This window comes from Aethalodelphis obliquidens, unplaced genomic scaffold, assembly GCF_003676395.1.
Source record: "Aethalodelphis obliquidens isolate GAN/ISIS:26980383/991018 unplaced genomic scaffold, ASM367639v1 scaffold12, whole genome shotgun sequence".
Taxonomy (NCBI): Eukaryota; Metazoa; Chordata; class Mammalia; order Artiodactyla; family Delphinidae; genus Aethalodelphis; species Aethalodelphis obliquidens.
Window position 1 is genome coordinate 23,219,699 of NW_020837956.1, and position 25,992 is coordinate 23,245,690.

At 53.3% G+C, this 25,992-nt stretch overlaps 1 protein-coding gene across 2 annotated transcripts in view; it reads left to right on the forward strand.

Annotated features, from left to right (window-relative positions):
* The window catches only part of OTOF (otoferlin), a 91,007-nt gene that overhangs the window by 36,848 nt on the left and 28,167 nt on the right, over positions 1-25,992 (forward strand). For both annotated transcript variants that reach the window (XM_027113631.1, XM_027113632.1), the window contains exons 5-9: positions 1,730-1,911; positions 14,825-14,898; positions 16,313-16,439; positions 16,912-16,966; positions 23,204-23,335. In XM_027113631.1, coding sequence (XP_026969432.1) covers positions 1,730-1,911; positions 14,825-14,898; positions 16,313-16,439; positions 16,912-16,966; positions 23,204-23,335 — 570 coding nt within the window. The remainder of the gene's footprint in view (positions 1-1,729; positions 1,912-14,824; positions 14,899-16,312; positions 16,440-16,911; positions 16,967-23,203; positions 23,336-25,992) is intronic.

Here is a 25,992-nt window from a genome sequence, read left to right on the forward strand (position 1 = left end):
AGCCCCTCAGCCTGGCAGCCATGGCCAGAGCCCTTGGGGCGTGACAGGGCCCCAAGGTGGACACTTCAGTCCTTCCTGCCGTGAGAGTACAAGAGAAGGTGACGGGGGGGGGGGGGGATGCCCTCCCTTCTCTCCCCAGGGGCCCTTCCATCTGGACCCAGCTCAGGAATCACTAAAGACGTGTCTCTCATCACCTGAAAGCCAGTCTGAGCCCTGCTGGCCACTCCTGGGCATGACCTTCACTCTGCATGCCTGCCTTGGCGTCTAAGACTAGCCTTTCTGTGAGGGCAGGGACCTTCTTTCTACTTCATCTGTCACATCCCATCCCAGCACTTCCAACAGGAACACACGTGTACTAATGACGCAGTCTGTAGGCACTTGATACATGTTCAAACAAAGGAAGGAAATAAACCATTCTGGACGCCCAGACCCCAGGCTCTGCTCTGACGCATCTGTCCCCATGAGCTCATTGATGCCCACCACTGGGCAGTTGAGCCTCGTGGTGAGGAACACAGCCCTTGGGTAGAAACATTCATTAGGCCACTCACTACCTGTGGGCTGGCTGCATACCATCTGCAAAGTGAGCAAAATTACAGTATCGACTTCCCAGGACTGCTCTGAGGATTAAACGGGAATGCACAGAAAGTGCCGGAACAGTTAAGCATATAGTAAGTGCTCAATAAATATATAAAGTAAGCTCAGTAGCTATTATTTCCTGGCCTCAGTTTATCCATATGTAAAATGGGGCTGTACCATGGTTCTCCAACCCTGGTCCCGCATATGACCCTATGTGGTAGCCAGCAGAATAGCCTCAGAAGCAGGACTGCAGCCACAGAGAGCCAGAACGGGAGGAACCCTCTCTGAGGAGTGACAAGGGTGGGGGAGAAACTCCCACGGTGCCTTGGTGGCTCAAGACGCTTCTTCCCTGGGGAAATCAAAGCCTGGGCGTTCAGAGGACCACGTGCCTAGTGCAGGCTGCCTGTGGGGGTCGCTGGAGCCAGCCAGCTCCTGACCTGGAGGAAGGGAAAGCGTGTCTAGAAGATTTCCTAGCATCCACACGGGCTGAGGAAGGGACTAGGCTGACTCTTCCCTGCGCACTGGGGAGAAGCTAGAGCTAAGAGGAGGCTTCTTGCTCTGTGGCCCAAGGACACAGAGAAAACCCCATGGTGACCTCGAGCTCCCATCCTCTCCAGATTAGGAGGGTGGGTGTCAGGTGAGCAGGAAGAAGTGCTGACCTCACGCCTTTGAGGGTGTCCAGGGCCTGGGCTCCTCTCCTGAAGGACGTTCTCAGCTCATGTCATCAAATCCGCAGAGAGCATCAGGAGCGAGGGGAAGTCAGCTGATTTCAGACAGACCAGCCCTGGTCCCCGCAGGCAGCCCTACACCATGGGGACGCTGGAGGATGCTCTTGATTGTGTGTCCAGTGGACTCGGCCCACCCCCAGCCCAGGCTCAGCTGCCCGGCGTGGGCCCCCACCTCGGGCGCCAGGGAGGAGGAGAGCCACGTGCAGCAGGGTCTGGAGCCACGGCCCATTCAGTTGTCAGTCTTTCTGAGCCTCTGTGTTTCTCATCTGCAAAACGGGAAAGTAGGGGGAGGATAGTACCCAGCTTGCCTTCCTCCAGTAAGTTAAGGGCGTGAGAGCACCTTGTAAAATCGCAGAGCAGCGGAGGACACGGGATTGTGATTGTTAGTGCCGTCCCGGCCTCTCACCACCCATCTCTCCCTCCAGACCAGCCTGTGCGTGGAGGTCCGGTATCAGGCCACAGATGGCACGGTGGGCTCCTGGGATGATGAGGACTTCCTGGGGGATGAGCCCCTTCACGAGGAAGAGAAGGACAGCCAGGAGACAGATGGGCTGCTCCCTGGCTCCCGCCCCAGTTCTCGGCAGCCGGGCGAGAAGAGCTTCCGGAGGTAACAGGCTGGGCCCTCTGCCCCCAAAGACACAGGGAGGATGCCTGGGACCTGCTCCCCTGGAAGGCCCCTCTAGGCCTGGGTTCAGAGTACAGACGTGAGTTGCTGGAGAGACATACAAGAGGAGGGAAAGTGTTTCTGCAGCATCCCCTGCACCCCGACTCCAGGACTCACTGGGGAGGCAGCAGGGTATCTGCGATCAGGCTGAGGGGCCAGGCCTGCCTGCTACCCTGAGGGAGGCAAAGTTCTGGGAGGGCGGACTCTAACATGGGTGGAAGAGGCTAGACCTCCTGCCTCCTCAAAGAATGCGAAAAGCAGACAGGAGGAGGCCCTGATCTCTCTGGCCCAAGACCCAGCAGTGCCAGACCAGCCCCAGGCAGCCTGGCCTCTGCCCTGGCCCGGTGAAGGCCCAAGAGAGGGAGGCTTCTTCCTGCCGGAGTGAAGCCAACGGTTGTGGTCGGGACCTGGCCTCTATTCTGTTGAGAAGACCGCATCCCAACACCCTAGGTGTCCAGGATTCACACCTTCAAATGTCCAGTCACACACAGAGGACAGGATGCTGTGTCCAGGCCTACTCGTTCCAAATGCACTAGTTTTACAAAAAAAAGAAAACGCAACTGTATTACTCTCAGAACCCAGAGCGACAGACTCAGGTTAAACACTGTCTGCAGGTTCCTAGGTCACTGGGAATAATGTGTAAAACACAGGTAAGGTGCATCTGAAGGATGGGGGTGGGTTTGGAGAGGGGGGTATGCTCCCCTCCCATTGGAAACATCTCCCTCCCATCTCCTTCCACCCTGTCCTTTCCAAGTAAAATTGATTCAGTGCTTGTTCTGAAAAAACACAGATGCTAAATTAGGGTAATTGAATTTTATACTTTTATTGTATGAATATATTTTCCTTGTTTGCCCTTGAATCACTCCCCATCCCACCCCTTTTACACACACCCCAAGACATATACAAGCTTCAGACCCCGGGAGCCAGGTGGGGAGTAATCATAGTAAGTCCAAAGGAACCATGCCTGTGGCAACTGTTGCTGGACCTGTGTGACTCCAGGTCAGCCATGAGGTGGTGGCATCGCCCAGGCCAGCTTGGAGACCGTTCTCCTTAGACTCCAGGCTGGGTAGCGTAGAGAGAGCATGTAATCTGGCCTCAGGAGACACAGGTCTGAGTCCCAGTTCTGCCTCTTACCAGCCTTGTGACCCTTGGCCAGTCACTCCTACCCTGTACCAGGGGGCTCAGGGCAATGGGAACCCTCACCCTGCTGCTGGGAGAGCTGAGGGATGATGGAGGGTCAGGCTGTAACTGGAGTGCCAGGTACTACCCCACGTAAGGGCTGGTGATGAACAGGCTCTTGGATGATGCAGAGGGTTAGGAATCGGGCTGGAAATGGTGAAGAGAGGAGCAGGGACGCAGTGGGGAATGTGGGGATGCTGACACCTAGGGTACCATCTGGTCCTCATCCTCTGTCCCCGTGGAGAAAAGAGCTTGTCTGCGGCTACACGTGGGCTTTAAGAAAGGGCTTTCTGGGGACAGATTGGATGCCACGTGAGAGCCATCAGTTGCAGGGAAAGGAATGCTGGCTCCAGATCAGGAGAGCTGAGTCCCATTAAGTCGCATCCTGACTGCCACTAACTAACTGACTTTGGAAAAGTCATTAGCCCCTCCGGGTTAGTAACAGGAATGGGTTGAGCATCCTGGCTGCCCTCCAACTCTGACATCCTGAGGGACCCAGGGATTCCCCAGGTCCCGTGGGTAGCGCGCGTGGAGAACAACCCCCTGGAGCTATGGAAGCCAAGAGGGCAGCCCTGTCGCTGCAGCTCCGGCAACGCCGAGCCAGGTCCTCTCTCATCCCACACAAGTGGGCCAGGGTGTTGATGGAGGGAACAGTGAGACGATGCAGTCAAGCATGAGGGGCATTGGTCCTGGACCTGCAGACCGTTCTGGGCCCCAGGAGTACGGAGATGGAGAGGGTGCCTCTATCCTCCCTCACGTTATAGCCTGGCTTTCCCACCTCTCCAGCAGAAGCAGGAAGCAAGAATGGGAGGAGAAGTTTTGTCCCAGAGTTTGGGAATGGGGAGAGGGCGATGACCGCACTCAGAGCTCCTTGTCTCCTGGGGGCCACGGCCTGCTTTGGAGGGGCTGGGTGTGTGCACAGATTCCCGGCTGCGCTGGGGCTGCCAACCCAGACCCTGAGAGCGCCTCGGGGTGGTGCCACTGCCACATGTTCTCTGGCCAGGCCTGGCCGTGCAGCCAGCAGGCTGGGGGAGGGGGAGGGCAGAGGGGTGAGGAGAAGGTAGAGCTGGTTTAGAGCATCTGGGCTTCTCCTGTGGTTTAATTCTAGCTGCCTGCAGGGGCCAATGAGTTCTGGGTCAGGGAGTGCACGGTTCCAAGGGGAACCCGGATTTGGCCTCGCAGCCATAGGTGTTATGTCTCACCCTCCTGACGTGAGTGCCAGCCAGCCAGGCCTGTCAGCTCTGGGGTCTGGGAGGAAGCCATTGTATTCTGGGCCAGAGAGCCCTCCAGAAAAAATTTGGCCAACGAAGGAATAGGGAGAAGGAAGGGATGTATGTGCCCAGGCTCTGACTCCAAGTCAAGTCCTCCTTTGCCCACATCTGCTCCCTGTCCTGCAGCCCCTCCTGGGAAGGCACATTGCTTTGTAGGTCAAGGTGCCCAATCTACAGGGTGCCTCTCTGTTGTTTTCCCAACAAGAAAACTTCATTGCTGGTAAGCAACTGTCTCTCACCTGGTTGTCTGGATCCACAGGGGTCTGGTGTGGGAATCTATTCCTCCCTGTCTGATGTGGCTGCGTGGGGTGCTTGCTGGAGGGGTCGGGGAGCTGGTGGAGTGAGTGGCAGGAAGCAACCGCAGGCCCGGGACTGGTGGCATGAGGCATCCATTCCATGGGGGGCAGAGGAGGCTGATATGGGGAGGTCTCCCTGCAGGGCCTAGGTCCCCAAGGCTGGGCTCCTGCCATCTGCCCTCACCACCCCCTGGAAGGGGCTCTGCAGACATTCCTCTATACTCCCAAGGCCTTAAGTATCTTCCCAGAAGCTCCTCCCATTGGACCTCAGGGAATGTCCACTGGCAGCTCTGCCTGAGCAGTCCCCCAGCCCCCAACCCACCACCACCCGCCCTCCCACTAACCTTCTCCTCCCATGGTTCCATCAGGCCCAGGCCCTGGTCGGTCTCCTCCCATGGTTCCATCAGGCCCAGGCCCTGGTCGGTCTCCTCCCATGGTTCCGTCAGGCCCAGGCCCTGGTCGGTCTCCTCCCATGGTTCCGTCAGGCCCAGGCCCTGGTTGGTCTCCTCCCATGGTTCCGTCAGGCCCAGGCCCTGGTTGGTCTCCTCCCATGGTTCTGTCAGGCCCAGGCCCTGGTTGGTCTCCTCCCATGGTTCCGTCAGGCCCAGGCCCTGGTTGGTCTCCTCCCATGGTTCCATCAGGCCCAGGCCCTAGTCAGGCCCTCTGAGCCACTCTGGCTGCTTCTGTAGGCCCTGCCTCCAAGTCAGCAGCCTCTGATTTCAGCCGGCTCTTTGCACAATGTGCCCGGGAATGTCCCAGGAGGCAGTGCGGTGCCATGGAGCGCACAGGGCTCAAATCCCAGCTCTGCCCTTGGAGCCTCACTTTGCCACCTGTGAGGTGGGGGATGCTGTTGCCTTACGGGAGTGTTAGGGTCCAATGAGATAAGCCACGTGAGCTGCCCACCGCAGTGCTGGCCCGTGGCTCGTGCTCAGCCAGCGTCCCCTCCCTTCCTTCTCCCTTTCCGCAGTCTCCATGTTACCCCCCCACAGCTTGTTCTACCCTGAGCAGCATCGGACCTTTTGGCCCAAGATCCTTCTCGGCTCTGGCCATCCCCACCCTACTCCGAGGGCTCTGCCAACAAAGCCGCCCACAGCCGGAGCTTCACCGCCGCTTGGGCCCAGGCCAGGGTCTCAGTCGCTCACAGGACTCCCTCGCCCCCCCCAGCTGTCGGTGTTGCAGAGAAGGAATGAACTACTAACCCCGTGCGCACTTTGCTCTCAGAAGCACAAAATCAGGGTTCTGGGCCCCTGCGTGTCAGTGTACATCTGCCCTGTTGGCTAAAGAGAGAGGAGACTTTGGCCCTGAACACACACACATGCCCAGGTGTTTTCTCACGCTTACCTGCACATATGTTCTCTCTCTCCATGACACCAGGGAGCTGTACACACCACCAGGTTCTGGGCAAAGGACCCCTGTTAGAAAGGACAAAGAAGGGAACCCAGGCTTAATCTCACAACTGCACTTCAGAGACTTGGGGCTTTCGCGGATTCCCTGTATTCCGCGACTCTCCTCCTCATTTTCTCCACCTGCCTGGCCCTCCGGCCCTCCTTCTGCCCAGCCCCCCTTCCTGGTGTCCCTGCTGGGCTTCTCTCTGCGGGGTCTCATCCTGGGGGAAGGGAGGGAGCGGGCCACACTTCTTGTTCTCCTTCTGGATCATTCTTCTACTCCAGTGGAGACCCATAGAAGAAGGTACCTCCCTCCTATGCCTGGGGCCAGGGGCCAGCTGGGCATGTGTGCATGCCTGGGGGCTCTGACAGAGATGTGCATGGGGCATATGCCATGGGGTATGCATAGACGTGCGTGTATGGGGTCTACACACCCAGCCTCACCCCCAGAGTGCAGGGTTCCCACAGCCCCTCCCCCGCCTCCCTCCACCAGGCTGAGCCCCAGAGCTTCAGCTGCTCCCAAGCAGCCTGGAGGAGCCGGGGTCAAGGCCATGCTGAGATCTGGGGTGAAGCAGTGCTCAGGAGACTCTGCCCAGACTTAGCCACCTCACCTGAGGTAGGGGTCCTCTTCACCCCCTGCCTGGGTCTGAGCGCTCAAGTGAGACCTCACACCGTGCAGCACTAAGAGCCCAGAAAACCCTCAATCCCCCAGAGGCCGCCATATTGATTCCCCCCCCCCGCCCCGCCAGCCTCCATGGCTCCTTCTAACTGTGCACACAGAGTGATGGGGGTGGGAGCTTGAGGAAGAGGTGAGCGAAACTGAGACAGAGAGAGAGAGAGACAGAGAGACAGAGAGAGAGAGAGAGAGAGAGAGAGAGAGTGTGTGTGTGTGTGTGTGTGTGTGTGTGTGTGTTGGCTGAGGAACAGAACTTACCTGGCCAGGCTGGGACACTTAACAATACAATGTAGACTCTAGGAGGAAAGTCAGGCCCAACCAGGGCTTCACGGAGAGGTCCCCTAGCAACAAGGATGACCGTGAGGTCAAACCTCTCATCCCCACCCCTTGCAGCTGAGTGACTAAGGGCAGGCGGAGCCTCAGCTCCCCCGTTTGGAAAATAGGATAATGATACCACCTTGTGAGACGGCTGGCACTAATACGTCAAGGCATGTCTAAGTTCTCCCGCAGGGCCGTGCAGTTATTAATGTTAGTTGTAGTCATAACAGTGCTTGTAGTAAAGGCACAGAGTATTATTTTTTCACAGAAAGAGGGTCTTTTCCCTTCTGCATTTCCACACTGAGAGTGTGGACCTGTGTGCAGACTCTTAGCCGGCCCAGGGGCCTGGAGCACGTGAGGAGGGGTAGGGCATGCGTGTGCCAGGTGCTGGCTGCCAGGGTGCAGGTACACACTGTTCTCTGGCCTGCTGTGTGCCCGAGGGGGCCGCCGCTGGGCCAGCCTGACACCTCTCTGCCATTTCAGAGCAAACCCCCAAAGGGAAAGAGAAAAGGCATCAGATGTTATCATTTAGGTACACAAATTCCACCTTCCTGACCCACCCTTGCCCACTCTCAGGTGATACACTTCCCCTTCCAGTTCCTCTACTGCAAAGATTTTCAAACTTTTCAGGGTCACCCAGTTCTTTAAAAAATCATAGACAAAAAAACAAATTTCCCTCGAAACCTGGATCAATAATTCAGAGAACGGCAGCCCCACTTGGATTCGTGTGGGGTTGGGGCCAGTAAATCTCCCGTTCGGCCCTCATTCTCGAAAGCTCATTGGAGCCCACGCAGCTCTCAGTGGGTCCCAGTGGGGGCCCAGTCCTGGCCAGACCCCCAGCCAGGCCCGGGGCCAGAGCAGGGCTGCTGAGACAGTCTCCCCTTCCCTGTTCTCTGCTCGGTGGTCTCAGCCGACTGCGGTAGCCAGAGACCTCGCTGATGTTAACTCCTTCGAAAGGAAGTACAAACTGGCCAGCTGGCCAGATGGAAAGGACAGCTGTGATCCCCTGGTCAGGACCTGAGCTGTGAGGGATTGGGGGCATGCCTACCCGGGCAGGGTCTGTGCCAGGACAGGGTGTGAGGAGAGGAAAAAATTGCTAATTGTTATTCACTTCCTTTCCCTCATCCTCATTGCATCAGGGAAGCACTGAGAGAACATTCCAGAAGGGCTTTCTGGAAGCCTCCCTAAGGAGGAGGAGGAGCTCTGCTCTGAGCGCTGGAGCAGTAGCTCGCTTACAACTGCAGGCCCAGAACCTTCCTGGCCCACCTTTCTTCTCCGAGGCCCTCAGAGCTGGGGGGCCCCCACTCTATTGGAGGGGATCAGGCGTGGCGAGGAGAGCAGGGTGGCCCAGGCCTGGACGGTAGCCAGGCTCATCTAAACTTGTGTTCCCTGTGGAACCTGCAACACACATTCAGAAATCACCAGACCCTGACCTGGGGGAGGAGATCAATGGGGACCCTGAGGCCTCCTCCCTCCCCAGGGCCCCAGGTTCTCCTAGGCTTGGGGTCAGTGGGACAGTGGCCACCAGCCCCACTCCTGTGAGCTCCTCCCCAAGAATCAGGACCACAGTTCCCCTCCTCCTCAGGGCAGAGCCTGGGCCATGGGGCCCCTACCCAGCAGGCTTAGGCTTGCTTAAGTGAGAGGCTGTGGGGTGAGGGCTCTCTGGGACAAGGAGGCCCCTGGGGAGCGTGGGGGTCAGCAGGGCCAGGGGCTAAGTCTGCGAGTGTCTCTGGTTCACACCCTCTCACACACATCCCCTTGTCTCCTCATTTCTTCCCCCTACTCAGCAGACAGAAGACCAAGGGAGGCAGAGATGGCGAGCACAAGTAGGTGGCCGAGGCCAGGGTGGAGCCTGTGCGGCTCGTGAGAGGGAAGGGTCCTCAGCACAGGGTACAGATGGCGGGGGGCCCAGATCAGTGGCGGAGCCAGCACCGGGTGATGGCAGGGCGAGGGAGGTCTCTCCATCTGGCCATGGGGGCGAGGCATAGGGTGGTGTCAGGGTGGGTGCAGGCCTTCTGGTTTCCACTCCCTCCTCCCTCCTTTCAGTGTCTCATTCCTCCTCCACTTCCCTGTTCAGTCCCCCATGCCTGTGGGCAGGCCCCGAGCTATCCCTGTGAGGGAGGGAGTGGGGATGGTCCAGATGCCAATGGCTCTCCAGCAGAGCCAAGGCAGGGCTGGGCTGGTGGACATGCAGTGCTGGAGGCCCAAGAAGGACAAACTGTGGGCACCGAGTGGCCACAGGGGCTGGCCGGAGCATGAAGCCCAGAAAGCTAAGGAGAGATGACCCCCCTCTGGTGGTCTTCACCATCTCCATTCCCCAGAGGACTCCAGATGGGAGGGGCCGCCACAAGGTCGGGGGGAGACAAGTGGGTCTTTCAGCCTCCCCAGAGCTTGCATCATCTCAAGGATCTTCTAGCATCCCAGGGAATTCACAAGGGCAGTGGCAGTCAGGGCTGACCACACTGGAGCTCTGCTCCAACACCCATTCTTACAGATGACAGAGCTGAGCCCCAGAGAGGGGAAGCAAGCGACTCCGGAAGAGGAGCAGAGCTGGGACTAAAACCCAGAGAATTTAACTCCCAACCCAGAGTTCCCAATAGGCCCAGTAAGTTTAGAGCACCTGACTATATTCTAAATTTAATTCTCCGAGCGCATCAACAAGAGCTGAAAAGCCAGGAATGTGGTCTTTAGTTTCCAGATAGGGAAACTGAGCCCCAGAGATGTTAAGAGATTTGCTGAAAACTGTGGTCTCAATAAGTTAAAAATTAGTCGACAAGACGATATCATGGCGACGGCAGGATTATTTGTATAGGGGTCTGAAGTGACAAGCACTGGTGTGGGCTTGGGGGGTCTGCTTGCATTAAGATCCCGGGGACTCCCAGTCTCATTTAACAAAAGCATATTGAGTTCCAACTCCCGCTTGTTATACAGGAGCAAAAAGCATGACAACAGGGCAATGGCACCATGAGGGGAAATTCGGGCCCAGAGACCTGAAGGATCGGAGAGTTTGCCAGGTTACAAGCAAGGGAAGAAGCCTCAGGCAGACAGCATGTGCCAGACTTGGAGAGGAAGCCAGGGAACAGGATCTTGGGGGGTGTGGGAGATGACATCAGACTGCTGAGCTGGGGGTCCCACTTAGGGAGAGGGCTCAGGGTCAGGTTTTTGCATGGACAGTTAGACATAAAAGGCCCGTATGAGACACAAACAACCTGCCGGTCTCCCAGGCTCTCTGTCTGAGATCGGTGATGCTCTAAGACCCTTCTTGACTTCCAGCTCCCCAGTCTGTTCTGGGCCGGACCCCCAAGGGATTCAGGCTGGCCTGATCCCTTTGGACACAACGGTACTAGGGGGTGCCTCACAGTGCGAGCATGTAGTAGGCCCACTGTAAATGCTGGTTCCCTTGCACAACCCCATCCCAATGTCCTGACATTTCCAATTCACAGATGAGATGAGTAAACTGGCTTTCATTCTTATTTTAATGTGTAGAGCCTCAGGATGATTGAAAGGGTAGGAAAATGGGATTTCTAAGAAGAGATTAAACAAGCTGACATTCTTTAGCCTGAAGAAGAAAGGCTGTGGGAGCAGTTTTAAATCTCTGAAGGGTTATTGTGTGGCAAAACTGGTTAGTTTCTAGCTCTCCTGAGGAGAAACAAGAGGAAAGAGAGAACCATAAACCCTGTGTCTCTTAGGTAGGAGTTTGTTTCTCCCAAATACCTGAGGCCTGAGCTAATGAGCCTTGACAGTTTCCACTGCAGGCAGTCCGGAGGGTAGAAGCCCCAGGCAGCCATGGCCTGCGGTTCATTTCCAGTCCCACCCCTCTAAGTCACAACCTCCACAATAACACAGAGACCTGACTGAGACCCAGCTCACTAGATTTAATTTGGCGAATGTTTCCAAGTCATCACTGGATAGTTCCAAGCTCTCCCCTAGGACCCCAGGTGCATTACCCAACCACAAAGACATTCTTAGCCATGGAACCAGCAAAGAAATCATTAGGTCCATAAATGAAAAAAGAGTTTAAAATGAGTGAACTAACTAGACTTCTCTCTAGAGAGAAATAGCTATCTAAATTGTGTGTGCATATCATTCTGACTGTCATGAATCCAGCAATGGGGAAGCCCAAATGTGATCATAAACCCTCAGAGGGTCCTGGGAGGCCCACCTCCCCAGCTCCTGCTTCTCAGGCTTTCAGGCAGCCACGTATAAAGGAGCCACTTGGTTGCAAAGTGGTTTTTCACCAGGTTGATTATTGGCTTGTTTTCTTTGTCTGTTTCTGTCCATATTATACCTTTAGTAATTGGAGAACCATCTAGACCAAATGCAGAATTTAAAACAAAGAAACATCAGTACATCAGTAACCTAATCAACAATTTACTTTTTTGAAATCTAAGTCTGTAACCTAATCAACAATTTACCTTTTTTGAAATCTAAGTCTTTAATACAAGTGGATAATCTTCAAAATTCCCTGATTAAGTTAACATTTATTTCAAAAATAACCTTTACCCTTTGCCAAGAGAAGCAGGCACGATGGGCAACTGATGGGCAGTGAATTCTGATGTGTCATCAATTAGAAAATGACAAAGGGCAGTGATAGCTGATGACATCATGCTCTGCTGCCCACAGTGCACAGGAATGAAGAGCTAGTCACTGAAGAGAAATGAATAGGTACAGAGCCTACAGTAAGAATTCTGGGAATTACACTTGCCCTACGTAGTAGGTAAGGGATGTCACCATTTTGAGATAATCCCAGGTACACAGGAATCCCACCAATGAACTTATCCACTTGATATGGTTAAAATCATGCCGGGTCTGGAGAGAGAGGTTTCTCCTTCGAATTGCTTCAGGGTCTGGTAGACAGTGGTCTGATAAGTATAGATTTTTTAGTCTCAATCTTTGCTTCCAAATATGTTTGTTTTAAGGACTAGAGTGACTTTCAAATTCAAGGGCCATAACTGCCCAAGGGAAGCCCCAGGCCATTTTCTACTTGGATGGGTCCTTGGGACCAGCATCAGAAATCTACAATTCCCTGCTACCCAAACCCCCTCTGGGCCTCAGGCAGCAGGACCAGATCCGGTATCAGAATGCAGAGTGGATGGCTTCTGCAGGCAGGGCCTGCTCTGACCCCATACATGGCTTTGACCTACCATCTCAGAGCACTTTCCTGGGGGACATTAGGGCAGGGTGGGGGGGTGGGATGGGACTGGGGTTGTGTAGCTGGAACAGACTGTGTGATGGCAGCGTGTAAGTCACACACGGACTGGGGCTGGGGTCTCTAAGGCTGACACAGCCCAGGAATGACCGAGAAGTGATTGTACACGGTCAGCACAGGGCCCTCCTGGGTAAGGCAGGAGAGCAGCAAGGCTAGGAGGAAAGGAAACCCAAACGCTGGGACAGGTAGCAGAGGGAGGGCCCACACTAGGCTCACTTCCTGTTGCAAGAGTCAGAGTATGGCCGGCACCCCTGCCCTCAAGGCCACCAAGCAGGGAGAAATCGCCCAGGATGGTTCATTGTAAGCCAGGCGGGATGGTTCCTTTCTCACCACCATACGACTGTTTTTAATGGGCTCATTGATTGGTGCAGTGTTAGGTCACCAGTAACTTAATATTTATAGCCTTCTCTTCCCAAAATGTCTTGATGCTTACATTACTTTGAATGAGCCCCCTCTCTGTAAACATGGGCCCAGTCCATGGGACTCTTCACAGATAACGTCCCCATCTGCAAGTTGTGCTGGCCCCATGGAGACTTTCTGCCAAAGTTCCAAATGGTCAGGACGGGATTCACACCCCCAGAGAAGTGCAATCCCACAGCAGCGAGGATGCAGTGGAAGTATTGCTGGCCTGGGAGGTGGTAGCTTCAATCCCAGCTCTCTGAACCTCAGGTTTTTCATGGGTTGAACGAGGAGAAGCATATGTCCCTCCCAGGACTGCTATGAAGATGAAATGAGCAAACATCTGGAAAAGCCTTTGGCCCAGATTAGTGGCTCAAGAAAGGTTATATAATCTCTTGTTGGGGAGAAACTTTTAAAGATAACTCCAAAGGCATCAGTTTTCTTTTTTTAGAGTGCTTTCTTTCCCTTTCCTCCTGTTGATATGTCCTGGATAACGTGATGCTGGATAGTGTGAAGAGATCAGTGCTACCCCAGCCTTCTTTCACCCACCTTGTGCCTTTTTAGGAAATCATCAAGATGCCAGTGTTTCTTAAACTGTGAGCTGGTGCCACATGAAAGAGGTGGTCCTCAGTTGCTCTCTCACTGGGACACAGACACATTCCTCTTCATGTCTTGCCAGGCATATGAAGAGTAAAAAAAAGGCCTGGAGCTAGGATAGGGCCAGGTTGAGGGGAGGAGAGGCTTGAGATATCTAGGCCATCTCTACAAGGACAGAAAGGTTTTCCCCAATCTCACATGACCCAGCGTAAAGAACAGGGGTTCTTCATTACAGATAATAAGATGTGGTCAATGGAATAAAGCTTTTCTAACTGCTTCAAACCTCAACTGTAAACTATGGTCAATAGTATCCTCCTCAAAGCTTGCTGTGGAGATTAAATTATTTTTTAAATATGTTAAAAAAAAAAAAAAAGAACAGGGGTTCTCGGGGGACCATAGCCAAACCTCCACAAGGAGATGCCTGACCCAAAGATGGGTGGGCCCTGCTGCTGTAGGTGAGCTCAGGGTTGGAATCCCATCCACCCCACCTAGGGAAGGGGCCCAGGATGACAGGGGCACAGCCAGGAGGAGGGAGAATGGGAAGTGGATGGAGTCAGGTGTCCAGCTCATGCAATATTGATGGGGTAATGGAATACTGCACTTTACTGCCTGTTGATCCTACTCCTGGCCCCTCCTGGACCAGGGATCACAAGCTCAGCTGCGGGGACATCACTGAGGGGACAGTGAGGACCCCCTGCCCCCTTCCCTCAGCCCCCCTGACTGCAAGGCCCTTCTCCTGGGGGCACAAGGCCACACCAACCAGAGGAAGAGGTAGGAACTATGGAATCTGCCATACGTTCCTGGGGGTTGGTTGGGGGGGGGGGGTTGGAGGTTCTGTAGTGAGAGGGGACAGGCAGAAGGGGCAAAGCCAGGACCAAAGATAGAGACGGGAAAGGGCCCATCTCCTTCTTTTCACTGGGGACCCAGGAGAATCCAAAGGCACAGAGAGGTTGGGAAAGACAAGGCAGGCTTCGAGCACCAGAGCCATCTGAGAACTAAGCAGCTAGTTTCAACCACACTTCCTACTTGCTCATCAGTCTCTGTGCCTCTGAGTCCCGTTTCTGCCCTTCTGTTCTGATGCTTTATCTCTGGTTGTCTGGTTTTCTTTCCACTCAGCCGAGGTGGGGTGCACGGTCGGGGAGGATGAACTTGGCGGCACTGGCGGAGCTCAGAGCTCCAAGACTGGACCGAGGGGACTGGGATCAGGACCCCGAGGGGCTCCAGTTGAAACGGTTCTTTCCACCTGAAGGCCGCCTTTACTGGTCGCCGTCCCCGACCTGCTCCTGAGTGGTGTGAAGACATGGGGAAGGAGGAAGTGGCGGGGTTTCCTCTGCCCTAATTCCCCCTCACGGCTCCCAACTTGGGAAATTTGGCCCCAAATATATCTTGGGACCAGTAGGTGAGGGGCTGGAGCTTGGATCTCCCTTTCCCTTACGTGTTCTTTCGGGTTTTGCTCTTCTATGTCTGTGTGTCTTCCTCCCGGCGTCTATCTCCTTCCACCTCATTCTGGCGGCCCCCTCTCACAGAGCCGGGAGGAGCGTGTTTTCCGCCATGAAGCTCGGCAAGAACCGGCATCACAAAGACGAACACCAAAGACAAGGTATGGACGCTTGCCCCCGCCCACGGTCCAGGCGGCCCCTCTCTCCCCTCCGGTGACCAAACCCCTCCTCTCCGCGGGCAGCGCCCCAACGGGCTCTCCTGCTATTGGCCGGCGGATCCACCTGGGAGGGGCCTGGCCTCTCATTGGCTGGAGGAGAAGCCGGGTCCTGAGAGTGGTCCTCCGGAAGGAGGCGCCCCGAGGGCTGAAGGTGGGTAGCGCGTTTCCTCCGGTCTAGAACTGAGCAGCAGAGCCCCTCAGGCCGTTGGGCTTATCCTGCCCTCTTTGCTCTCATTCTTTCTTCTCCACACAGAAGCCTAGAGATTTTTAATTAGAGGAGGGAATAACAACAACAAAAAAAAAAATTAGAAAGTTATTTGGCCAATTCCCTATTTCTGGGGGAAAATCAGAGTCCTGAGAATGCTTGCTCTGTGGCAGGACTCGCTCTCCTGCCTTTTCCCCGTGACCTCTCACGAGGCTGCAGGGACGGCCCTGGGGGAAACAGGCAGGGTGGGTCCTGGAAGACTGGAGTGGCCTCTGGCACTGGTGCCGCCGGAGCAGCAGGCTGGGGAGGGTGCAAGACAGCTATTTAAGAGGAGGCAGGGAGTACAGTTGGAATACAGGGGAGAAATGGAGTGTATTAGGGGAGCTGTGTGTAACTTTCTAACCCAGGTCTGTAGATCACACACCCATCCTCAGGGCTCCTGGCTTCCCTCCCCAGCATCCCCTGTGTGGCCCACTGGCCCCAGAATCTCTCTCTTTGTCTTTTGCCCCTTGCGAATTCCAGCTGTGCCTTTTGCCTTCCTAGATTGGAGAGGGTAGAGCTGCCGGTTGAGACTCAAACCCACCATCCTTGGGTGGCTTCTCAGAACCGTCATTCCTTCATCTAATTGGATTAGTACACATCAGTACAGGGTTAGGTTCTGAATTCCATCAGCTGTTTTACATGGATAAGTTCCTTCCTAAGCCTCAGTTTCTTCATCTGGTTACATGAGAATAGTGCCTATCTTGCCAGGCTGTGGCTATGAGGATTATGAGGACTAAAGACATATGTATAACGTGCTTGGCATTGTGCCTGGCACATAATAGCCACTCAGTAAATGGTAGCTACTGGTACAGGAGGTACATAAGGATGTATTATTTTATTCCTGACCCTCTTCCACGAAGGATATTCAGTGCTTGCATAAGTGAGTTACATTCAATTAAAATTAAAAAGCAAGACCAGGTGCAATTTCAGTTAAAATCAGAGATCACGATTAGGCCAGAAAGACGACAGATATGCAGACCATAACATTCTAAGCAGATGCTACCAAGTAAACCTGGAATTTGACTCAGCTTCCTGGATGGCAAAGCAAAAAGGGAAATACAGTCACTATCCCACCATCCAGCCCACCTAACTGGCCCTCCCCTTCCCCAGATGAACCGGCAGTACTGGAGATGGAGGACCTTGACCGCCTGGCCATTCGGCTGGCGGATGGGCTGGATCCTGACTCCGTGTCACTAGCTTCCGTCACAGCTCTCACCACCAACGTCTCCAACAAGCGGTGAGTGGGCAGGAACCCCACAGCCCCAGTTGCCTTCCCCAGGTCAGGCAGGACCCAGCTTGCTATGTTTGGAATTTGGGTGGGGAAGAATCAGGGCCCATGGACAGCTCCTTCCTAACCCTGCCCCTTTCCTCTTTTCCTGGATGTCTCCCTCACCTCTCCCCCTGCAAAGGCAGGAGCCTGTTCCCAGGTCATTCAACACCTCCGGGCAAAGGGAAATCACGGAGCTGCCCAGCCCACACTTGAACCTGTTGACCTAATGTCTGTCTACCTATCACTTCTGTCATTGGTTAGTCCTCTGTTTTGGAGCCTCTGAGAACAACTGATCCCCCTTCTGTTTGGCAGTCCTGGAGTGTTTGAAGATCATGATTCTGTCCTTCTGCCCTTCTCCAAGGTCTAACCACTGCCAGTGCCCTCCTCCCCTGCAAGCAGTCCCCTTACACCCAGCCTGACAGTACATTCTCCTCCTCAGATCCAAGCCAGACATTAAGATGGAGCCAAGTGCCGGGCGGCCCATGGATTACCAGGTAGGTGGGGCAGCTAGAGGCCTCATGCCTTTCCGACTCTGTCTAGTGAGGGGTTCTGGCCAGATGTGCGTTATAGACTCTGTGAAGGCATGGATCTGAGGGTCATAGAGAACCACAAGCTGAATATATGTTACCAAAGTAAGCTTGTTCCTGGAAAGCACTCACAGCAGTGTCATAAGTAGAGAAGTACAAACCCAAAGAGCAGCTTGAGAACTCTGCTTATGCTGGTCAAAGCCCTCCTAGGATTTTGTAACGGTCTTTATAAAGTGAGAGGGACCTGGAAAAACCATAAAAAGACCAAAGAGCATCCAAATAAAAAGTTTTTTAAATAAGTGTCTCTGAAGAAAGATAGATATTTTGGTGTTTTGTTTTGTTTTGTTTTTTTGCGGTACGTGGGCCTCTCACTGTTGTGGCCTCTCCCGTTGCGGAGCACAGGCTCTGGACGCGCAGGCTCAGTGGCCATGGCTCACAGGCCCAGCCGCTCCACGGCTTGTGGGATCTTCCCGCTCCGCGGCATGTGGGGCACAAACCTGTGTCCCCTGCATCGACCGGTGGACTCTCAATCACTGTGCCACCAGGGAAGCCCCTGGTGTGTTTTTTTAAATTGTTGCTTTGTATTATTTTGATGCTGGAAGTAGTGTCAATCCTGGCTATCTATAGATGCTGAGAATGTGGGTGTTTTTTGCTTCTTTTTGCTTCTCTGTATTTTCTGAAATTAACACTTAATTTTTTTATTTGTATGTTTCTAAAATGGCTGAGATAGGGAGAGATTTGCAGCTATAAGATTGCTAATGTGGCCACAGTGCAGGCAGGATGGATGGGGCATGAGCATGGCTGGGAACTGCGGGGAGAGGGCCATGTGAACAGCAGGACCCAGTGTAGCCCTCCCAGCCTGGGGCCTCATCCTCAGCTTTGCAGGGCCACACCCTCAATTTTGTCTCTTTTCCCAGTGTTGATCGGAGCCTGAGAGACTGAGTTACACTAACATAACTCACGATAGGCTGATGTACAAGCCGGAAGTACCTAGTACTTATTTATAAACTGCAAACAAGAAGGGCCCAAGGACCACGAATTCCTCTGGACCCTTCATTAGGAGCTATCAAGACCCAGTTGTAGGTGAAAAGACTGCTGGGCGTTCCTAGGATTGAGGGAGTTTGCTGGCTGGTTGGGAGGGCAGAGCCTTCAGGAGACCTCACCTGAATGCCACTGCACTTCCTGCCTAGGGCCAGCGCCAGGCCCCAGAATCAGAGCAAACCCTTCTCCCGGGTTAGGGCTTTATATTTGATGCCCATTTCCCAGGCCCCATGCTCCCTTCTTTAAGGACAGCCCACCTCACCTCACTCAGGTGATAATATTGAGGACTTGACCCCAGCTTTCTTTGTATCAGGTACATCTGGTCACATTTCCTCAAGGATGCACCCTGTCTCTCTGAATCCTTGCTTCGGTTTGTTTTCATCCAGTCGGTGACCATCTTCCCAGGGGCTTGAAAAATAGCCCCAGGCAGTGTCAAGCGGACCTGCCCCTGGGCATTCAGACAACCTCACACCGCTGGGCTCCTTGGAGGTTAGGGAATGTCACCTCCTCACCTCTCTGCTAAAACCCAAGCACACAATGTCCTAACACTTCTGAGGGCTTTTCCAGGAAGCTCAGCTCAGGGCTTTGCTCCTCTGTGTTCTGAGAAGAGAAAAACTTCTAAAGAGCAAAGACCCCATAGTCAGATACCGTTCAATCCAGTGTCACGAGCCCGCCATGTAAAGGCACATAGAAAATGGTGTCACCGTTACTGTTGCTGCTAATGTAACTGCTATTTTTTTGAAGGTTTACTATGTGCCAGGCACTAGGCTAGGTAGGTATGTTTCCCATTTGAGTTAATGTAATCTTAACAACCACCCAAGTATAGGTATTACTGTATTTCATAGGCGAGAAACTGAAGCCCAGGGTGGGTAAGGAGCTTGCCCCAGGTCACACAGTTATTCAAAGCTAGAAGCAAGGTTCAAACTTGAGGGTGTCCTACCCCATAGTCAGAGCAACTAATTTCTCTCTAATTAAGCCTTTTGAACAGTCTCTCCCTCTGGTCCCTGTTCGTCTTTAGCTTACTACCTACTGCCTGTTTTCAAAAGCTCTTTCAGACCACTTCCTAACAGAGACTTTTATTAAGTGGACCAGACAGTCAGCCTCCAAAGACTTTGTAAACATTCTGAACTGAACAAAACAGTTGTATTGGACCTGGTAACGCAGTATTCCCTGACAGGTTGATTCACATCTCCACTGTGTTAACACGCTTGGAGAGAGAGCTGAGGATGCAATGTGAGGGTTGCAAATGTGGAATTATTCTTGCTTTCAATAAGTACAATGTATAAAGCAAGAAAAACCTATCAGAAGGACTTCACTCTCTTGGAGAACTTGGCTTTGCTGAGTTAGAAAGACCTCAGCCAGAGGCACTTAGCCGAACTCAGATTCAGGAAGGATCCTCAGGGCTCAGAACCATCCTAAAGATCGGGTAGCACTGAAAGGAGGTCCCAAGGTGAAAAGACCATGGTGTACTCAGGCCCTTTGTTTCTTCTGTTTAGAATGCATGTAATGCGAAAACCCTTTCCTGATTATTGGCATCTCAAGAGCGAGACGCTGCAGCTTCCTCCCTGTGACTATGCAGTTTCCCCATCAGAGTGGGCAAAGCTTCCTCCCTGTGACTATGCAGTTTCCCCATCACAGTGGGCAAAGCTTGGTGCTTGGCACTTGGCAGGGATGTACTTGGCGGGTCACAGAGTCTTGAGTCTCTTCTCTACCCTCCCTTCCCGCCACCAAGACCATATACATTTTCACCTCCAAACATCTCTCCAGTTTTCACCTCCACGTCATTTATCCAGCTCAAGTGCCGTATGGCAGCCACTTCCTATCTGATCTCCCTGCTCTCATATTGCCCCCTCCACTCCATGCTGTATGCCGCCACTGGAGTGATCTTCTCAAAATGCACAGCTGCTCATGTCACATCTCTGTCACCTGGAGACGAGGGAACATAAAGGATGTTTCAGAAGAGCAGTACTGGGGCTTCCCTGGTGGTGCAGTGGTTGAGAGTCCGCCTGCCGATGCAGGGGACACGGGTTCGTGCCCCGGGTCTGGGAAGATCCCACATGCCGCGGGGCGGCTGTGCCCGTGAGCCATGGCTGCTGAGCCTGCGCGTCCGCTCACAACAGTCAGAGGCCCGCATACCGCAAAAAAAAAAAAAAAAAAAGCAGAAGAGCAGTACTAAAAGGTCCACCACCTCTCATCTCCAGCACCCAGCGATGTTCTTGCAGCCCGATCAGATCCCTCAGAAGCAGGTCACAAAGCACCATGACTCTTGGGTTCTCCCAGGACAGAGGTATAGATTTACACTCAGTGGTGTTCCTTGTGATGAGTTTCATGGAGTCACCTGAGGATTATGTCCCTTATCTTGGAAGGAGAGGATGGAATAGTCAGTCACCAAAAGAGTTACCCTGGTCAGCTGGTCAGTTGGTCCCTTAGTGGCTCTATTTGCCTCCCCCTCTTCCATCATGGAAAGACGGAGTCCTCTGCTGATGACTGAAATCCCCTTCTTCAGAGTTTAATGTTTTGTTTTTTTAATTTCAAGTCCAAATGATACATTCCCCTCCATAGAGCACGGGGGGGGCGGGGGGAGCCCGGACTGGCATTCTCCTCCCCCACCAACGCCAGGCCGCGACCTCCTTTGTGCACTCTCAGGGTACCCCTCAGGCCACCCTTCAGCCTGCAAAGAGCACGCACTGGAGCCTCCTCCTCCTGCCCCACCCTTTTCTCCTTTCAGCCCTGTGCCCTCCCCTCCCTACCTGCTTCCCGCCTGGTGTCAGAGCTTCCAGCTAGGGTCGTCCACCATTACTGGCTCTGCTCAGTGGAAGAAGGTGGGAACTCTGGGTCCTGAAAAGGAGCAGGGGGCAAAAAGGCTATCATTACGGCTGAGTCCCTGGGTGAAAAACATAAAAACCAGCCAACCTCTCACACTGCAAAAGTTAATCTCCTGATGGTATATCTTTACTACCTTATTATACCAAAACTGTGTTTGTCTACTTCCCAGTCTTGAGTTACAGAAAATCTTTTTTTTTTTTTTTAATGGAGGAAAAGGGATGGGTTAGTTTTGGGGAAAAAATGAGCTCTTAAAAAAATCTTTGGTATAAAGTTTCATAGAGCTTAAAACTCTATAAACTACTACGCAAAGAATGTTCTGGAAGGACTTCTAGTGTCTGTTTACTCTCTTCACAGTAAACTTCTCAGAGCTGGCTCTATTTCCCTTTTAGCTCCCTGAAGAAACAATGATTATTGAACTCCTTCAGAGCTCCAGATTCTCAGTTCCATTCCCTGTGGAACCTCATTCCACATAGAAATGCTTGTTTTCATAGTTCAAGTATTACTTCAATTAGTAAATGTTCAGTTTCCAGTTCTACATACTTGCTTGGTAACGTTCTCGTTGTCATCAGGGTTTTTATTTTGTTAACATCGTTACTTTCGTTGTGTGGATTTTTCTTGTCCTTCCGGATATTTATAAGGTATATAAATATCTGATGGACGCAGTGGATGATAATTTTCATGGCTATTCTTTTTCATGAAAAGGGAGAATGATTCTCTTGAGTAAAATCATATTTAGTAGTTGCATCAAAGCACAGCAATTAAAATACCAGCTTTCCAAGATGAGAATCGTAAAAAGCAACTCATACAGGTTCATTAGAGGAGTGCTGAGGCAAATGCTAAGACTAGCTCAACATAAGCTATTTTGTTAAAATGCAAGTTCAAGAGACTTAAATGAAACAATATTAAGCGTCACACACGACCCTATCTGTTTGGGACACCAGCCACTTAACTGAAAGTAAATTCTAGTTGAGAAGCCATTTATAACAAGAGCTGACATTGCCTACTCCTATCTACTGTTTATGAAGCACTTTGATGCACATTATCTCATTCAACCCTCACACAAACTTATTGATAGGTAGTGTCTTCCACTCATAGCTGAGAAAATGCCATTCCAGCAACCCCAAGTCTGTGCCTCTTCCTGTTTATCATGGCCCACCCATGGCCACTGACACCTCCAGATCCAAAGCAGTGAGAGTTCAGGAAGAGTATGTGCACAGACACATACACCAACACACACACACACACACACGCACGTCCCTACCTCTCTCTCTCCCTCCCTCTCTCCCTCTCTCTCTCTCTCTCTCTCTCTCTCTCTATATATATATATATATATGCAAATATTTGTTGAATGGATGACAAATGAAAAAGTGCTTCCCAGAATAGAAATAAGATTCCAGAGAGGTGGATGCCACTGAAAAAGATACAGAATGCACACAACATACAAGTATCAAGGCAAAAAAGGTGTGTTCAGGTGGGCACCAAAGCCTCACTGGGCATTCAAAGAAATTAAACAAAAGAAGGGGAACCAGGAATGTAGAAAGGGAGCCAAATTCCAGAAATAAAAAAGATGTCAGGGCTTCCCTGGTGGCGCAGTGGTTGAGAGTCCGCCTGCCGATGCAGGGGACGTGGGTTCGTGCCCGGGTCCGGGAAGATCCCACATGCCGCGGAGCGGCTGGGCCCGTGAGCCATGGCCGCTGAGCCTGCGCATCCGGAGCCTGTGCTCCACAATGGGAGAGGCCACAACAGTGAGAGGCCCGCGTACCACAAAAAAAAAAAAAAAAAAAAAAGATGTCAGAGGCCTGCAGGCTTAAAATGAGAAATGCTGGAGCAGAAAATTAAATGCATGTTAATGGAGACTTAGAAAGCTTAATCCCGGAGTACACAAAACCTGGGAGGTAGGTTTGCAGCCCTCGGTGAGGCAGGGCCATTGATGCCGGGGAGAACTTGAAGCACATGGAATCACCCGGGAGCTTTAAAAATATGGCTGCTGGACGCCACTCCTTCCACCACCCCCCCCCAAGACTGGACTGGGGTGGTCTGGAGTGTGGCCGGGGCCTCAGGGTCTTTACCCTCCATCCTTCCCCTCCCACCTGGTAATTCTGCTGCACACCTACTTGGGGGTGATCTAGCCACGCCCTTTCTTTATAAATGAGGACAGTGAGGCTTAGTGGGGGAAAGAGCCCAGGATCACCAGCGGATGTACGGCAGGCCGACTGGCCCCCAAATCCGGTGCTGGCTCCCGGCACCTTCCAGCCCGCTGCCCGGGCCTCGACTCCTGCAGGACCAGATCCGACCTCACCCGCTTTCCTTCTCGGTCCCCCTCTTGCCCGCCCGCAGGTCAGCATCACGGTGATCGAGGCCCGGCAGCTGGTGGGCTTGAACGTGGACCCCGTGGTGTGCGTGGAGGTGGGCGACGACAAGAAGTACACCTCCATGAAGGAGTCCACTAACTGCCCCTACTACAACGAGGTCAGCGCCCGGGGCCCCAGGTGGGGAAGGGGCCTCCGAACCATGGCAGAGGCTGGGCCCTGGCCCCATGGGGCCCAGCAGGAGAAGCTGGGAGTCAAGGGGCACAGAGGGCCACCAGCCGGCGTGACCTTGGCCCGCCCATTACAACCCGCGGCCTGCTGACGTGCAGTGCTGCCCCCTCTGAAGCCCCAGTCCAGATCCCAGCCAGACACAGGTCTGGCCAGGGGCCACCCTGTGAAAGGAATAGCACCCCAGGTCCTCCTGTGCTGCTCCCAGCAGCGCCTGTGAGTGAACTGCACACCCCCTGAGGCCTGGTCCCAGATGTTTCCCAGGCCAGAGCCCCGGGGCGGGGCCGCCTCCTTCCAGCCCCAGCCCGTGGTGGCACTGGCACCGTTAACGAGCACCTGCTGCATGGTGGCGGGCACTCTCGTAAACATTTTTGGTGCGTCATCTCTTCTGACTCTCACACTGTCAGAAGTTGTCACCATCAATCCCATCTTACCCAAGGGACATTGAAGCTCCTGGAGAAAGACCTGGCCCGGGTGCTATGTGCCAGAGTCGGGTTCTGTGTGCGCACGCTCCCTGCTCAGCTGCCATCATGGGCACCTGAACCTCTTCGGGGTCCTTCCAGACCACTGGCCGTGATGCTTGGGGAATGAGGGGTAAAAGGCCCAGTACCCACTGCTGTTCGTTGCAGCTGTTTGAGGCCACATCGAAGTTAAAGGACCTCAGAGACCTAGTTCAATCTTTCCATCTTACAGAGGAGGAGACTGAGGCCACAATATGAAAAGGGCCAAGATCACAGAGAGTACTGTAGACAGAGCAGGGCCCAGACTGCCCTGCCTCTGCCCAGCGCTCTGTCTGCCACCTTGGACGGTCACCCCAGACACAGCATCGTGACTCTGGGCTCCAGGGAGGGACCCATCTTAATCAGCTCTGGGGAAGGATGCCCCTCAGATGCCTGAGCACACATCAGGCTAAGCCAGAAGTCAGCTGGCACCCTGGCCAAACGAGGCACCTGCATCCTGTGTTTCGGTGTCCATCCTGGGGGTGGTGAGGGCTGAGGGTGCCGTCTGCTGCTTGGGGGAGGGCATCGCTTGGGAAACTGTGGGCAGCCCCAGTCGTGGGCCTTCAGGAGGAAAACCCAGGCACAGCTCTGCCCTTCACGGGGACCCAGGCTAAAGCCAGAGCCTGGCCGAGGTCTCCTCAATGACCACAAATGGACCCCATTCTCACAGCTGGTTTCCTGCAGGGCCACAGGGCTGGGACACTGCTGTTTCAGGACCCCCCTCAGCCCCACGTGGCAACCTTCCCAGGAGTCAGGAAATTCGGGCTGGACACCTCTGACCTTATGTCAGGACACATCCCTGACTGGAAAAACCTCCGGCCTAGATAACATCTATTTTTCCCTAACAGATGTGGAGACAGGGCCCCATGGCCTTCCACAGTTATCTGATAGTGGTGAAGCCATGTTTGCCTGAGGGGAGGGCTCACCTTGCAGCAGGCCCACATGCCTCATGTTTCATTCAAATGGTTTCCTCCTTCCCAAGGAAACAGAGCTGTTCTCCCCACTCTGTGGCTCCTCAGCAAACTCCTACTCACCCTGCAGAGCCCAGCTCAAATGTCCTTGCACTGAGTAGCCTTCCTGGCACTCTCTAGGTCAGAGGTCAGGGCATTCCTCTCTCTCTGACAACAACATCCCCAAGTTGCATTTGGTTCTTCATGTCTAACCCGGGAGGCTCCCAGTCTCCTGCATTGCTGTAGCCCAGCCCAGGGCCTGCCATGTACCTAGACGGCTTTGGTAACACTTTGCTGAATGGATACTTACCCAGACGAAGAAATAGACATCCGCTGGGCATCTGCTCTGCACCAAGCTCAAGCCTGGCCACAGAGCGGGTGCAAACAGCACACTTCCTAGTTCCATTTTCCAAACTCTACATTTATATCCGCTAAAACTGTTTATTCCACTCATCTTTGGATCATCTTAAATTTACACCTGATCATATTTTTGTTCTTTTTCACAAACACAAGTAACTCTGATTTATTCAATTTCTGTTTCCTCTAAACCAGAGTTTCTCAAACTCAGCACTGTGGCCACTTTGGACCAGGTAATTCTTTGTTGTAGGGACTGTCCTGCGCATTGGCGGAAACTGAGCGGCGTCCCTGGCTTCTACCCACTAGATACAAGCGATCCTCCGATAGCAATCCTCCACTCAGATATAGCAACCAAGAAGGTTTCTAGACATTGTCAAATGCCTCCCGGGGGTTAAAATCGGCCCCAGTGGAGAACCAGTGCACTAAACTATCTTCCCATGATTCCTCCCAGCCCCAAAGCTAGAATTTTCTTTCCCTTTTCTTCTTCTGGTCCCAGGGGTGTGCTGCTTCCCGCTAATTCTCTGAGTTGATGGGAACCTACCTTTGGTTCCACTAAACACAATAGAGGGAGGTGGGAACGACCAACATCACTTAGATTTCTAAGTAATCACAAAAGGGAAATATGTTCAGGAAATACAAGGAATACGACCCCAGACAGCGCAGAGTTCTAGCTTAGTTAGCTCGCTCTCCTAGGGCTGACACAGCTCTGCGGCACCTGGCCTGGCCTTGACCCTCCCGCCTGGCTCTGGACCTGTCTTCCTGTGAAGGGGGGCTCATAACCA